The sequence below is a fragment of the Kogia breviceps genome, chromosome X (assembly GCF_026419965.1).
Source record: "Kogia breviceps isolate mKogBre1 chromosome X, mKogBre1 haplotype 1, whole genome shotgun sequence".
Lineage (NCBI taxonomy): Eukaryota > Metazoa > Chordata > Mammalia > Artiodactyla > Physeteridae > Kogia > Kogia breviceps.
In genome coordinates this window covers 36950486-36965879 of record NC_081330.1, presented here as the reverse complement: position 1 = coordinate 36965879, position 15394 = coordinate 36950486, and the positions used below count along the sequence as shown (strand labels likewise).

General features: G+C 34.1%; 1 protein-coding gene across 1 annotated transcript in view; it reads left to right on the top strand.

Moving 5' to 3' along the window:
- Positions 1-15394, top strand: part of COL4A5 (collagen type IV alpha 5 chain) — a 245943-nt gene that overhangs the window by 145911 nt on the left and 84638 nt on the right. Inside the window, exons 10-19 of the mRNA XM_059051327.2 lie at positions 1392-1454; positions 3085-3120; positions 3215-3256; positions 3416-3508; positions 5729-5782; positions 5879-5935; positions 6226-6270; positions 7826-7879; positions 9446-9487; positions 11502-11634. Of these exons, the coding sequence (XP_058907310.1) occupies positions 1392-1454; positions 3085-3120; positions 3215-3256; positions 3416-3508; positions 5729-5782; positions 5879-5935; positions 6226-6270; positions 7826-7879; positions 9446-9487; positions 11502-11634 (619 nt within the window). The remainder of the gene's footprint in view (positions 1-1391; positions 1455-3084; positions 3121-3214; positions 3257-3415; positions 3509-5728; positions 5783-5878; positions 5936-6225; positions 6271-7825; positions 7880-9445; positions 9488-11501; positions 11635-15394) is intronic.

Genomic DNA, 15394 nt, shown 5'->3' with positions numbered 1-15394 from the left:
CCATTTAAGATATTAGAAGACATAATTTGTAACATTATCAGTTATATATAACATGAACATATTTTGAAAGCTAAAAGAATAAAATTTATACATAGTGAACATCAAGTATAATCTTCAGAAAAAATAGTCATGTCAGCCTACACATAACATACATGGAGACAACAGTAACTTTTGGGAATTTATAGATTAGGAAATTAATTTGTTGAGGTTTATTTTTCATGAAGATTGATCCCTTTGCCAAAAATAAAAATCAGTACTTTCTAGTATTTGATCACTAAGGTACAATTTCAGGAACTTTTTTCATTAGCCACCTTCTCATTCCATACTTGATATAACCCATCCATATGTTCTTAAGTACTCCCAACCTTTTATCTCTTATAAATTTGTATTATGTTATATTTGAAAATATCAGAATACATGCAAAATATATGTAGGTTATGAAGCATAACAACCAAATGAACACTTATGAACCCAACACAGTGTTTAAGAACTAGAACATTACAAATAATTTTGAATCAATGTGTGGTTTCCTTGGCAGCCACATCCTTCTGCGTTCTCCCAAGATGTGACTACCATTCTGGATTTTCCATTGCTTCTTAAAAATAGTTTTATTATATATGCATATATCTTTAAACAAGAGTATTTAGCTTTTGAAATAATGCAAAATTTATGTATAGTTTTCTCTAACTTTTTCTATTTGATATGTTAAGATTCATCCATATTATTGTATGTGGCTGTAGTTCATTCAGTTTCACTTCTGTGTAACAGTCCTTGTTTGAATATACTAGAATCTGTTTCTCTGATCTCCTATTGTTGGATATTTGGGTTGTTTTGAGATTTTTAAAAATTACAGAATAATCCAGGACTTATACCTAGATATAAAATTACTAGATTTCAGGGCAGTCAAAATTTCAACTTCTTAAGATGCCAAATTTTGTTCCAAAACAGTTACATCATTCCCTTACCTTTTGTCCCAGTTATTCTCACTTCCCTCTTTGTCTTTAATATTATTTATTTTTATTTTAAAATTAGAGAAGCCACCTTGAATCTAGTAGCCTTTCCCTTCCCATTTCTAACATAAAAGCCCCACTAAATGCCCATCGTTATTGCTTTATATTTTAAAACTTCCTTACTATGTGTTTGTCCCACATTTGTTATGTACCACTGTAAAACATGTTTTCTAATGCACCCATTCTGTTTACTTGAATTTCTTTATAGTTATTTAATGCTTTTATTCTTCTACATTTTAAAATTCTGCTTATAACACTTCAAAATTATAGAATTGTAGAACAGAATTCTGGCAACTGAAATTAGAATTTCATCCATTTAGTTCTTTATGCAATACAGTGAGAGTTTTTTTCTCATCCTTTTCTTTACTTCCTTTGTAACAGGGCCCAGCTGGTCCCACTGGTATACCAGGGCCAATTGGTCCCCTTGGACCACCAGGTTTGATGGTAAGCTTGCTTCTGTAATTTCATTTCTCCTTTTCTTTTGATTTCTTTCACAAATATTAATATTATTTGTATTACTTGAAAGTATAATGTATTTACAGTGTTCATGATCTATAGTTTTCTTAAATTTTCTTATTTATGGGAGATTTTACAGTGTTATGGTGAACAATATATATGCTAAGTAATAGCTCCATTTTATAGATGGGAAAAGTGAAGTACACAAAAGGAAAGATTTAAAATATTTTGTCAGTTCTGGCCATCTTATGAAGTCTTCTAAGGCAGTTCTTTAGTCAATTGATGAAATATGTTTCTTCAAGCTGTGGTTTGCTGTTAAAGAGGTATTCACAAAACAGGTATTCACAAAAAATTTGACTCTCATTTCTTAAGGATCTGTAACAAAACAGTAGGATTGGTGAGGGTAGTGAATCACTGTGCAATGGGATAAGGATTGGTATTCCCCAGGAAAGAAGCAAAAACTTATAAAGACCCTGAATGTGCAACCAGTTCTCTTACTTTACTACCTGTATGGTCACTTACATTTTCTACTCTAATAAATTGTAAATACTTTTACCCCTGAAATACTTAGATTTCATTCAAGTCATGTTTTAGACTTAGAGCTCTGCTGTTGCCCTCTTAAAAGGGCAAGAAAATTGTACATCAGTCAAAGTAATTTCTCATATGCCACTCTATCTCTCATCTACCATATATTTAAGTGACAGTTTTCATTATACCTTTATAGAGTGTACATTTTTGCTTGTGACAATTGGTCCTCTATTCATGAATGAAGGAAATAACGTTCGATAAATACTAGAAGATCTACCAGAAAAAGATGGTGATTTCGGCTGCTTTTTTAGAAATCTTTGGGAGAGGATTAGAAAACCTCTGAGTTTAGTTTGTTTTAGTTGTAGGTGTCTTGCAAAACATGAGATTCTGGACCATGACACTTTTTCCTAACTCTGTTATTACAACCTTGGCCTACCCTAGGTGTATTGTTACACCTTGAATTTCGTTAACTCTTGTGACCACATAACAGATTCACTCTGTACTTCTTAATGTCCCTGCAATTAACCCTGATTCAACAGATGAAGCAAAGTCTTAGAAATGCCACCAAGGTACAGTATGTAAATCAATAGGTCAGCTGACATCAAGAAGTGATATACTTGGGCAGACAAATGCCAATTTAACTTTTCAAACCTTGAAACATTCTCAAATATACAAAGATTATATAAAATAAAACTGGACTAAAAAAGTAAACACATGCTTTTTAGAACTAGACAGTTAATTGTCTTATGGTACCTAAATTTAACCTATAATTCTGATATGATAAATTTGATGTTTGTTGAGATTAATTTTTGTATTGATTTTTGGCACGAGTGCTACTCCTCTGCCTCTACTCATCCTTGCATTTCTTCCCCCGCCCACTTGTAGCCTGTCATGAGAAGTCTCCACAATCATCTAGTTTCTTTAAATCAATTTAAATGTGTGTCTCTGACTAGAAAGCAATGAGAAAAATACCCAGGAAATATTATTTTGAAGGGCTTTTTCAGTCCTCACTTATTATAAAACCAAATCATTTTTTAATATACTCATTAATATAACACTTTTTTCTCTTTTCTGTGTCTTTTATTCTTAGGGCCCTCCTGGCCCACCAGGACTTCCAGGACCAAAGGTAGTTTTCTATTTTTCTTTTTTACATCTTTTATTTGGTGTGGATTATTTTTGTTATTGTCAGTGAGGTTTTAAATTGAAATCTCTTTCTTCAGGGGAATATGGGCTTAAATTTCCAGGGACCCAAGGGTGAAAAGGTGAGTAAAGAAGAAAGTTGCTTATTTAGCCCTCAGTTTTTTCCTTTCATAGTCATTTGAACTTGTGTTTTTGCTTCTTGCAACTGTCTTAGCTTACATGTTATATTATTGTCTGTTTAAACTATGAAATATCACTTTCTTATTTTATCTTGCAAACAGGGTGAGCAAGGTCTTCAGGGCCCCCCTGGGCCACCTGGGCAGATCAGTGAACAGAAAAGACCAATTGATGTAGAGTTTCAGAAAGGAGATCAGGTGAGTATGTAGGGAGGAAATCAATGAATATCTTGCTATGAAAGTAGCATTCCATTAAAATGCATTACAAGCTGGAATAAGGTTATATGTGAAAGTCCTTTTAAAATAACAAGGATTTGAGATAATTAAAATTTTAGAATAGCTTGATTGAGATATACTTTATATACCATACAATTCACCCATTTAAAGGGCACAATTACGTATTTTTTTCGTATATTCACAGGGTGGTGAAACCACCACTACAATTTAATTTTAGAACATTCTCATGAGCCCCCTCCAACAAAACCCCATACCAGTTAGTTGTGACTCCCCATTTCTCCCCAAACTCTCAAGCCCTGGGCAACCACCAATCTAATTTTTGGCTCTGTAGATTTGCCTATGTTGGACATTTTGTATAAATGAAATCATACAATATATGGTCTTCTCTGTCTGGTTTCTTTTACTTATTATAATGTTTACAAGTTCATCCATGTTGTAGCATGTATTGGTACTTTGTTCATTTTTATGGCTGAATAATATTCCTATGTGTGTGTATTCCACATTTTATTTATTAATTCAACAGTTCATGGGCACTTGGATTTTTCTCCATTTTGGCTATTATGAATAATACCTTTATATACAAAATCAAGTCATGGGAAGATAGATTGTCATTGTTTTATTTTTTAATTTTTAAAAAATTGTGACTTTTTTAAACAACTTTATTGGAGTATAATTGCTTTACAATGGTGTGTTAGTTTCTGCTTTACAGCAAAGTGAATCAGTTATACATATACATATGTTCCCATTTCCCTTCCCTCTTGCGTCTTCCTCCCTCCCATCCTCCCTATCCCACCCCTCTACGTGGTCACAAACCACCTAGCTGATCTCCCTGTGTCATGCAGCTGCTTCCCACTAGCTATCCACCCTACGTTTGGTAGTGTATATATGTCCATGCCACTCTCTCACTTCGTCCCAGCTTACCCTTCCTCCTCCCCATATCCTCAAGTCCATGCTCTGGTAGGTCTGTGTTTTATTCCTGTCCTACCCCTAGGCTCTTCATGACATTTTTTTTTCTTAGATTCCATATATATGTGTTAGCATATGGTATTTGTTTTTCTCCCTCTGACTTACTTCACTCTGTATGACAGACTCCAGGTCCATCCACCTCACTACAAATAACTCAATTTCGTTTCTTTTTATGGCTGAGTAATATTCCATTGTATATATGTGCCACATCTTCTTTATCCATTCATCTGTTGATGTCATTGTTTTAGATGGCTGTGTTCTCTACATTTCACTGATATGCAGGGAGAAAGATGGTATTACTCTATAAAATCTTGTCATTTTTAGAAATAATTTTCTGATACATTGCTTCTACTAGAGTAGATGAGGGGATCAAACACATCTTTTATAGAATAGTGGCTCACCCTTCAATAGAGTGTGTGCACTGTTGTTTCAATAAATGCTAATAAGAAAGTTAAGAATAAAGGACAAATTATACTGAAACTCTATCATCAATATGTATTGGGCCATTTAAATCTCTGCCAAAATGTATGTGTGTTATATAGCTCCAAAATCTCTAAGTTTTAGGTACCCTTGCTTTTTATAAAGTATTTTATAAGAATAAAAAATCATTAATACTTATGGGATTTCCCTGGTCACGCAGTGGTTAAGAATCCGCCTGCCAATGCAGGGGACACGGGTTCGAGCCCTGGTCCAGGAAGATCCCACATGCCGTGGAGCAACTAAGCCTGGGTGCCACAACTACTGAGCCTACGCTCTAGAGCCCATGAGCCACAACTGAGTCTGTGTGCCACAACTACTGAAGCCCGCGCATCTAGAGCCTGTGCTTCACAACAAGAGAAGCCACCGCAATGAGAAGCCCTAGCACCACAACAAAGAGTAGCCCCCGATCGCTGCAACTGGAGAAAGTCTGCGTGCAGCAACAAAGACCCAACACAACCAAAAATAAAATAAACAAACTAAAAAAAACATTAATACTTTAATTTGAAGTGTTTTCTTGCTATTTACCTCAAAACTTGGCTTGTCCTAAAAATTAACTGAAATGAGCAAAGATGGCTCTAGATTTTTTGCCTAGTAGATTTCAACTTTGAATTTGAAACATCTTATTATCTTTGGTTATATTACATGAGTTTATAGTTCAGCTTGTTAAAAGTGTTCCTAGCTAGCTCTAGTACTAACAGTATTTATTTTGCTTTCCTTCTCCCTACTACTGCATAGGGAATTCCTGGTGACCGAGGGCCTCCTGGACCTCCAGGGATACGTGGTCCTCCAGTAAGTAACCTAAAATTCTTTAGCATCATTTAATGTAAATTGATATTGACACATAGTACTCCATGAACCAATATAAAATTACTTTTGTGTGTACAGGGTCCTCCAGGTGGTGTGAAAGGTGAGAAGGGTGAGCAAGGAGAGCCTGGCAAAAGAGTAAGTGTTATGGCTATTAATACTCTTTGCAAACAATTTTAAATGTGTCTGTGTGTGTGTGTGTGTGCATGTCAGTGCACATTCACATGTATGTCATTTTCTTTTTTTCCTCTTAAATCCTGCTTTCATTGCCTCAAAATGTCATGACTGACATTCATTTATTTATTATAACATTGAAGTCCAAAAAGTCTACTTAAGAGAGTCCCAGGCAGGACAAAGCTTGTTATATTCTTTAACCTTATATTTCCAAATAACAAATATATATTCTTACATTTCCTTGAATCCTATAGGGTAAACCGGGCAAAGATGGAGAGAATGGCCAACCAGGAATTCCAGTGAGTATTTAAAGTCTATCCCTTCCCTCAAAAAAAAAAATGGCAACATTTGTACATGTTGGTAAAGAAGCAGGATGGCAAAGAGGCTTGGGTTTGGAAGTAGTTTAAATGAATGGAAATTTTGCTTTCTTTCTTTTCTGAATGTGAATTTGAAATTTCTCTGTTTTTCAAGACAGATTTTTGTCAGATTTATTGAGATATAATTTGTATACAGTAAAATGAACCATTTTTAGTGTACAGTTCTGTATTTTGCTAAACACATACAGTTGTGTAACGATCTCCATAATAAAAAATAGTTCCATCCCCTCAAAAGTTCCCTCACGATCCTTTGTAGCTATTTCCTACTCTTCCCCAAAGCCCCTGGAAACAACTGATCTGTTCTCCATCCCTATGATGCTGCCTATTCCAGAGTGGCATATAAATGGAGTCATATTGTGTATAGCTTTTTGAATCAGAATTCTTTCATATAACATAACGCACTGTACTGTATATCAGTAGTTCATTAACTTTTAATTGCTGACCAGTATGTGGTTATATGGATGTTCCAAGGTTTGTTTATGCATTTACCCATTGAAGGATATTTTGGTTGTTTCTGGTTTTGGCTATCATGAATAAACTGCTAAAAACATTCACCTACTATTTTTTGTGTGAATGTAAGTTTTATCAGTAAAAGTTTTGACATATAATTCTAATTGCTACCAAAAAAAGGAAAATAAAATATGCAAGTCCAGGAACATTATTTCGGGCAGCCTCAGTTTCAAGAGTATCCACCATAGATGTTAAAAGAGGTTTTCAAGGATAGATAGAAAATTTGATGAAATTTGGAGACTATTCTGAAGGAAAGGGAGCATTCTTAACAAGACTGGAAGTTATAAAGTCAGATAAATTGATTTCCAGATGATATTCCTAAACAGGCAGTCCTCAGCTTATAAATTCTATATTCACCAATGGCTTAAACATATAAAATGGCATAAGGTGGGGTTAAATTCAGGGCCTCAGTTACTGGCTTCCTTTGGAACAGTGATTTAGGCAGCCATTATGTTCAGCAATTGCCTCTGATTGTTTTTGACTGATATCCCCCGGGAAAACGCTTTTCTCTGTTTACACTGGGAGAACTAAAATTAGGTCAAATAAAGATAGCCGTGCAAGTGGGATCTTTTTGGGAACCTCCAGACAGGTCAAAAATGACAATTCTCTGGGAATGGGGCTTTGAAGAAGCTTCAACCTGGTTCTTTCCCTTCCAGTTGCTGCTGTGCTGCTGGTTTTTACCTTGATTGTGAGCTGTTGGTTTTCAAGGCTACTGCGGAGCTGAGGAAGTGTGATGGGAATAGAGCCACAAACCTCTGTGTTCTCACCAAGATTCAATCTTTTATTTTTTTTCAAGAAACACTTCCTGGATTGCTGCAAGCCTTTGGTTAATTTCTAGAGTTCTAAAAAGGTTGACTCTGACCATTTTTGCAAGTGTCGTTGTTGCTTTCATGGAGGAGAGGATTTTTGGAGGTCCTAATTACTCCACCATTTTTGCTGATGTCACTCTGTCTTCCATGTTTTAAAGGGTTTGCCTGGTGATCCTGGTTACCCTGGTGAACCAGGAAGGGATGGAGAAAAGGTAAGAATTTTAACACTTTGAAGTGACTGGTTTTATTCCAGTTAGTACAATCCTTTTCTTGCCCAAGTTTGAGTTATAAATGAAAAAATTCTAAATAACTAGCTTTTGTATTCAAAACATACCTTCTTTATCCATCTTTTGGTGTTGCTCCCTTTTCTGTTATACCAGTTCCTCTAAATTTTCATTCACTATCCTAAATCACAGTCCATGTGATAGAAATGCATGGAGAAATGTTTAACTTTAGCATTTCCATTGTTAAAAGTTGATGCCTTTGCTTTGAGCATGTATCCGCAGAACTTTTGTTCTCCAGAAAGAGGATTCAGCACTATTTTAGTCAGGTCCTCATACTAAACGGGCTTATATAGTCGTGAATTTAGAATGTTGCCACTAAACATTTCCATTCTCTGTGCAATTATTGTCTGGAAGTCTGTGGCTAATTCTTTGTTTTTTTCATTTGGCTATGCAGCCTGACTGAAGTCATTTATCTAGCAGCCTATTTCAAAAGTGACTTTGAAAGAATGTATGAAGCACACAGTTCTCCTATTTATAGCAAATCACAAAATATCCAGTTTTCCAATCTCTCTGATCTTTAATTGCTTTCTAGGAAAACCAAAACTGAAAAGCTTTGTTCTGCAGGCAAGGAGGGAAAGGTGTTACAAACTTGAATGTACCCAGAGGGCACACGTTTTAATGGTGGTTTATCTCTAAACTAGATCCAAGTTCTAGCTTGGCGTTAGAGGCACAGCTAGAATAAAGGAAGATAATAAATACTCAGAGAATAGAATTTTTTTTCTAGTGTAAGTAAAGTTATAGGATAGAGTATCTTCTTAAACTAAAAGGAGTTTATAGATAGATGAAAAGTTCCAATGAACAAGTCTAGAATGAGAACAGAGGTGTGAGAGAGATATCTATTCATGGGTCTTGGCCAGTAGAGTCACAGTTGAATACTGTGTTCTCCAGCCAGCTGTTGTAGCTACTGGTTAAGGGTAAACAGTTTTGTCTGAATTTGTCTTTCATTAGTTTCTAAGAGCAAAGTCACAAAAGTAATTATGATTTATTAACTGTTCCTGATGATAGTTAAGTCCATCAGCTCTAAAATATCTGTCACTGATGGAAATGACACTAAATTTATGCCATTGACAAGTTTTTTGAAAAGGAACATGGCTAAATGTAAAAAACAAAAATGTAATGATTATAGCTGATTCTAGTGTTACCAGTTTGTAAATAAGCATCTTCTTTATAGAGTATTTATAGTTTGCTGGAAAATAGGAATCTTAAAATCAAAGGATGTTACAGCTAGACATACCTTTGAAGTCTGGTCTATATATAAGGCAGAGAAGTTAGTTGATTTAGTCAGCATCATAGACCTTGTAAATCTGAGACAACATCACAGGTATTCCTAGGCTTAGCTAAGTACTGTTTCATTACCTCATTTTGTATTTCTCTTTGAGATATTTTATTATGGATTTCTGGGTCTTTATGAAGCATAGTTATCTGTTATATCTTTGAGGAAATTGATGTTTTCATGTGATTTTTACTAACCTGTTTTACAATTGTATTGAACAGGGCCAAAAAGGTGACATTGGCCCAACTGGGCCTCCTGGACTTGTAAGTTTTTTGTTTCAGTTTTTATTTATTAAATTTATTAGTGCATTTTAATGTTCATGTTTTAATTATATACTCCATACCTTTTCCTCATAGAACACAAAATTCCAAGATCAACTTTTTCTGGCTTAAAAGTCTTTACATCCAAAACTTCAGTGATGTTGACCTCATAGTCTTTGTATTGTTCTGCCTGTATATTACTTCTCCATAATAAAGGTCCAAAATTACGGCATTAGGTTGTTTTGCATCATGATTGCCAAATCATTTCTCAAGTAACCAGCAGGTGGTGCAAGTGTTGCTTACAAAGTGTCAAAAAAAGAGAGTGTTGAGGAACTAGGGGATTGGTCCTTTCCCCTGCAGGGCTCAGGGGAAAGATGGATTTGGTCTTAATAGGTTTTCTCGATTTGTAATTGTCTGATTCACACCTCTTTCTTCCCTGAGTGTGTGCTTTCTAGGGGCTCTTAATCAGAAATGTAGGAAACTGCTCTGTAAAAGAATACTTGAGGGGTTTACAAATCATCTGTCATGTTTGCATTCACCATGAAATTCTAGTCAAATATATTTTCATTCTTATTAAGAATAAAATGTCACTGTTGCAGTTGACATATTGGTTTTCCTATCATTGAAATTTGCTAAGACTCTTGACTTTAGGCTGCACTGAAGCTGCAAAGGGTCAAGTGCCATAAAACCTATATGTTCAGACATTTGAATAACATTAATTATTTTTGTCCATAGTGAGTATCAGATATTGATACTTGGTACTTTACCAAATCTAATGAGGTGGTACTTAAAAAAGATCTTAGACAATTTGTATTCACTTTCATTTTAAAATCAGAGTTTTACTTCTCTAAGAAGCAATTTCTCTAAAAAATGAAATAAAATTTTGATGAACATCAGAAGAAATGGAAATTTTGAGAGTACAATCCAATCCAACAGCTCACTTCCCCTTTTGAACTACTGTCCCAATTCTAGGTCCCACAGATTTCAGTGTCCATTTGTCTAATATTTCTTATATCCAAAAGACCCAGGATAAATATCTCACTTTGCCAGTAGGTGATTATTTCTGTCTGAAACTGATAGTTTCTTAAATGTAAAGCTTGCTTTACCTTTATAGCTCTATGAAGTTAATTTCTTTATATTTAGATTATTTAATGTAAAATTATTTAGGCATAAGGTTCTAAGAAGATAGAAAGGGAATGATCAGCTAGTTGATTTTAATTAATAAAGCCTTCCTGGTAGAGATGTGTTTTCTTTTTTTTCTTTTTTTTTAAGAAGAAGAAAGAAATATGGGTTGACAAAGAGAAAGATTGGGGGAAGGCATTATAGATGTTTAGAATGGCATATTCAAAGGCAAAAGCAGGAATCTGCAAGATGCATGAAGTGGTTATAATCAGACCTCACTCTCCTAAAAGGTCATTCAGGACGTGAAACAGGTGAGAGAGGTACCGGGAATGAGAAGTAACTTGAGAGAGGCCAGGGTTAAAAGTGACATCAGATATAGTAAGAAGTAGTGAACAATTTTGAATCCTTTAACAGGATAAGTAACACAGAAAAATTAGTTGTTGAGGAAGTGTGTCCAAGTAGTAGATTTGGATTAAACGGGACAAGCTCAGAGTTGCTTCAGTTAGTCCAAGTGTAAGGTAAGGACAGAATCTGTTGCAACAAGAAGGGGACACACTGGAGAGACATTTTTAGTAAAGAATTATCAGGCTTAGGTGATTGGAGTGAATCAGATGTGAATTATAAGATAAGAGACATCAAACATAATTCCAGCTCTGTAAGTCTGGGGCTCAGGAGAGTGGTAATATTAGTACTGGCATTGAACATTTTCTAATCTGTTGAAGCATAGAAGTAATACAGAATATGACTCACAATCTACGTAAGTAGTCTTGATGATTTTGCATCTGAACACTTTGTGACAATGATACACTGAAATCATATGTAGCTGCTAGGTTATTTTCAGAAGAACAAGTCTCTTCCTCTTTGAATTCCTTTATCTTTTTCTTTCATAATAAAGGTAATTCCTAGGCCTGGAACTGGTGTAACTGTAGGAGAAAAAGGAAACATTGGGTTACCTGGCTTGCCTGGAGAAAAAGGAGAGCGAGGATTTCCTGGAATACAGGGCCCACCTGGCCTTCCTGGACCTCCAGGTAAAAGAGGCTGTGCTGTACTTAATAGCCTTGAATTTATAGTATCTTTACTAATCCAAGTATACAGTATTACCATACTAGTTCCAGGGTGAGCATGGCAGCAGAAGACAGAGGTATTTTTTAATTGACAGAAACTTCTCAACTCTTACTATAGCTTTTCTCACCAAGTTTCTTACCTGTACTTTAAAAAAAAAAAAAAGCAAAGTTGCTTGAATAGTGTCCTTTTACCCTAAAAAAATACCATTTCCACCTTTTGTTATTAATAAATTACACCAAACAGTACTATGATCCAAAAATTAATCATTATACCTTTCATGCTGTTATGAAAGGGAACATTGTGCTTATAATGCCTAGTTATATAAGATTTACTATATTTTTATATAGTAAATAGCACTATCCACTTAGAATTCCAGAAACATCTACCTAGAGATTCCCATGGTGATTTTGCTGTGCAGTAAAATCTTGGAGCTCAATACTGAGTTTTATATCATTCCTTTGTTGAAGATACACAGTATAGTAGAGCATTTCTAATTTGGCCACAAACTGAGCAGTACCCTTGTTTAGCATGTTTATTTGGAAGTTCTGTGAAATGAGGTGATAATAAGGATTTATGTAAAATTTGAAGAAACATCTTCAGTATCTTTCACACATACATGTATAATAAATTATGGTTACTTTTCCTTCAAAAATATTTGGCTAATGAAATATTAACATGATGAGATGAGTGACACTCAGTGTTCCTCCCAAGGAGAAAAAGAATAAATTGTGGGTCCCATTTTGCTCTAAGTATGCACTTTGAATTTTGAACTTCAAGGTAATGGACTAAACACATACTGTGTCTGGAAAATTGAGATAAGGAATTCTCCAAGGATGTAGCAAAAAAGTTAAAGTGTTAGATAGTATGAAATAAAATTTAAGATGCACAAAGGATAAACCTAGAAGTCCCAAAATCCAGCATGAAGGAGTTCAAGGAGAGAATAGGACAAGAAGCAATATTTGAAAAATTAATGGCTGAGAACTTCTATCTATTAAAAAATGATTCCCCGTGAAAAGGCTTATGAATTACGAAGCAAAAGTAAAATAATAATACAAAAATATGTAACTAGACATATTTTAGGGACATTTTAGAATTTAAGGGTAAAAAGAAATTCTTAAAAACTGTCTGAGAGCAAAGGCAGATCACCTACAAAACAGTGAGAATAAGAGGAAGATAATGGAGCACATTATCAAAGTAATAAGGAAAAATAACTATGAATTTGAGATTCTGTATTACATCAAACTATCATCCTAGCGTGAAGATGGGATGCTTAGAAAATTTACTACCTCCAGATCTTCTCTGAAATAGTTACTGGAGGTTTTACTCCAAGAAGAAGACAATGAATTCAGGATGAAGTTGGCGGTGGGGGTGGGTAAGATACAAGAACCAGTGGTTAGGAAAGATATTGATAAAGTATTTTAAATCTAAATAAGTATGGATCATAAAAAATAACAGAAGTATTTTAAGTAACAACATGGAAGTATAACTGTACACATGACTAACACAGGATATGGATGTACAGAGAGAATGGGGAAGTGAATGATAAGGTTTTTTGTCTTGTTAGAGGGAGAGAATATAAATATTATTAACTCTCTAAGTTTTTTGAAAAATATAAGTTTTAGTACATAGGTTAAACATTTTAATAGTAACCACTAGAAAAGAATAGAAATAATATACATTACTTACTTGTTGAGGAAAGAAGATGACCAAAAAGCTGGATCTATGTCACACAAATTAGGATTGGGACAAAACAGACACAGATAAACCTGAATAAATAGAAAAAAATAAATAAAATGACAAGAAGAAGTTAAAAATAAATCAACAACTCCAAAAAATGTGAAAGGACTAAACACTGATTAGTAGACAAAAACTAAAATAAAATTGGAGTAAAAATATCTGTATGCTGTGCACAGTAGACATATCTAAAGTAAAACAACATAGAAAATTTGAAAATAAAGCAATGGGAAGATATTAAGCAAATGCTACCAAAAGGAAAGCTGGTTTAGCAATTCTAATACAGTATGACAACTTATACCACAGTGATATAAAGGTAACTAAACTTATGTGTCTACAAATAGAGCTTTGAATATGTAAAATGAAAACTGATAAACTACAAGGGATAATTTGGCAACTCCCCAATATATCAAGTAAGTGAAAAATAAATAAGGAAGGATATAAATGATTTGAGCAACACAATTAAGCTGTATTTATGGGGGAGAGAGAAAAGCTGTGTGTGCAGCAGAGAATGTACATTCTTTTCAAACACACATGAAGCATTTATAGAAATTGACTCTATTAGAACAGAAAAAATCTTTTAAAATTATATGCGGGCCATGCTTTGTGACCACAGTGAAATGAAGTCAGAAATTAACAACAAAAAGCACCAAATATTTGTATATTAAAGTGCATATTTCTAAATAACTCTAGAGGTAAAGAGAATACAGAAATGGAGATGATGAACTACTAAATGCTAAATAAACAACCTCGTATGAAAACTCATTGTACCCTTAATTTATCACAAAATTAGAGATACTGAAAATAAATGAGCTAAGTTGGAAAAATAATAAGAAATAAAACAAGCACATGCCATTTACAGCAACATGCGTGGACCTAGAGATTGTCATACTGAGTGAAATAAGTCAGACAGAGGAAGACAAATATATGATAGCGCTTATATGTGGAATCTAAAAAAAGGCTACCAATGAACTTATCTACAAAACAGAAATAGAGTTACAGATGTAGAAAACAAACTTATGGTTATCAGGGGGCAAAGGGGGGGAGGGATAAATTGGGAGATTGGGATTGACATATACACACTGTTATATACAAAATAAGGGGGCAAAGTGGGGGAGGGATAAATTGGGAGATTGGGATTGACATATACACACTGTTATATACAAAATAGATGACTAACAAGTACCTACAGTATAGCACAGGGAACACTACTCGGTACTCTGTAATGGCCTATATGGGAAAAGAATCTAAAAAAGAGTGCATATGTGTATATGTATAACTGATTCACTTTGCTGTACATCTGAAATTAATACAACATTGTAAATCAACTATACTCCAATACAAATTTTTTAAAAAAGCACAAACAAAATAGATGGAAAAACTTGAGAAGGGTAAAAATAAAATATGATCAAGATAAAGGAAAGGAAAGGCACAAATAAAATCAGTAAAGAAAAAAAATATTACCATAAATACAATTAAAATTTTTAGATTACAAGAAAACTATAAAACTATGTCAATATATTTTGAATTCTAGGTGAAATATACATTCCTCATGAAACAAAAAACATAAAGTAATAAAATTTTCCCGAGAAAGTAGGACACCTAAGTAGATCAATTACCATAGAAGATTTTGAAACGTTAATGGTCTCCATGAAAAAGCATTGGTTTTGTGGGTGGTTTTATAGAGTTTTATGGATGAAATCTACAAAGTTCTTGAGCAGATGATTGTCATAGTTTATAAACTGTTTCAGAACATTTTTTTAAAAAGGAAATTCAGTTTAGCAGTATCAATACCAAACCACCAAGGAGATACACTGGAAATAACTATAGTTCAATATCATTTATAAATGTGGAAGTAACAATCTTAAATAAAATATTATCAAATCAATCCAGAAGTATATTAAACAATATGATATTATGACCAAATAGATTTTACCCTACGATTGCAAGGATGGTTCAACATCACTGTAATTGACCACATTGACATAT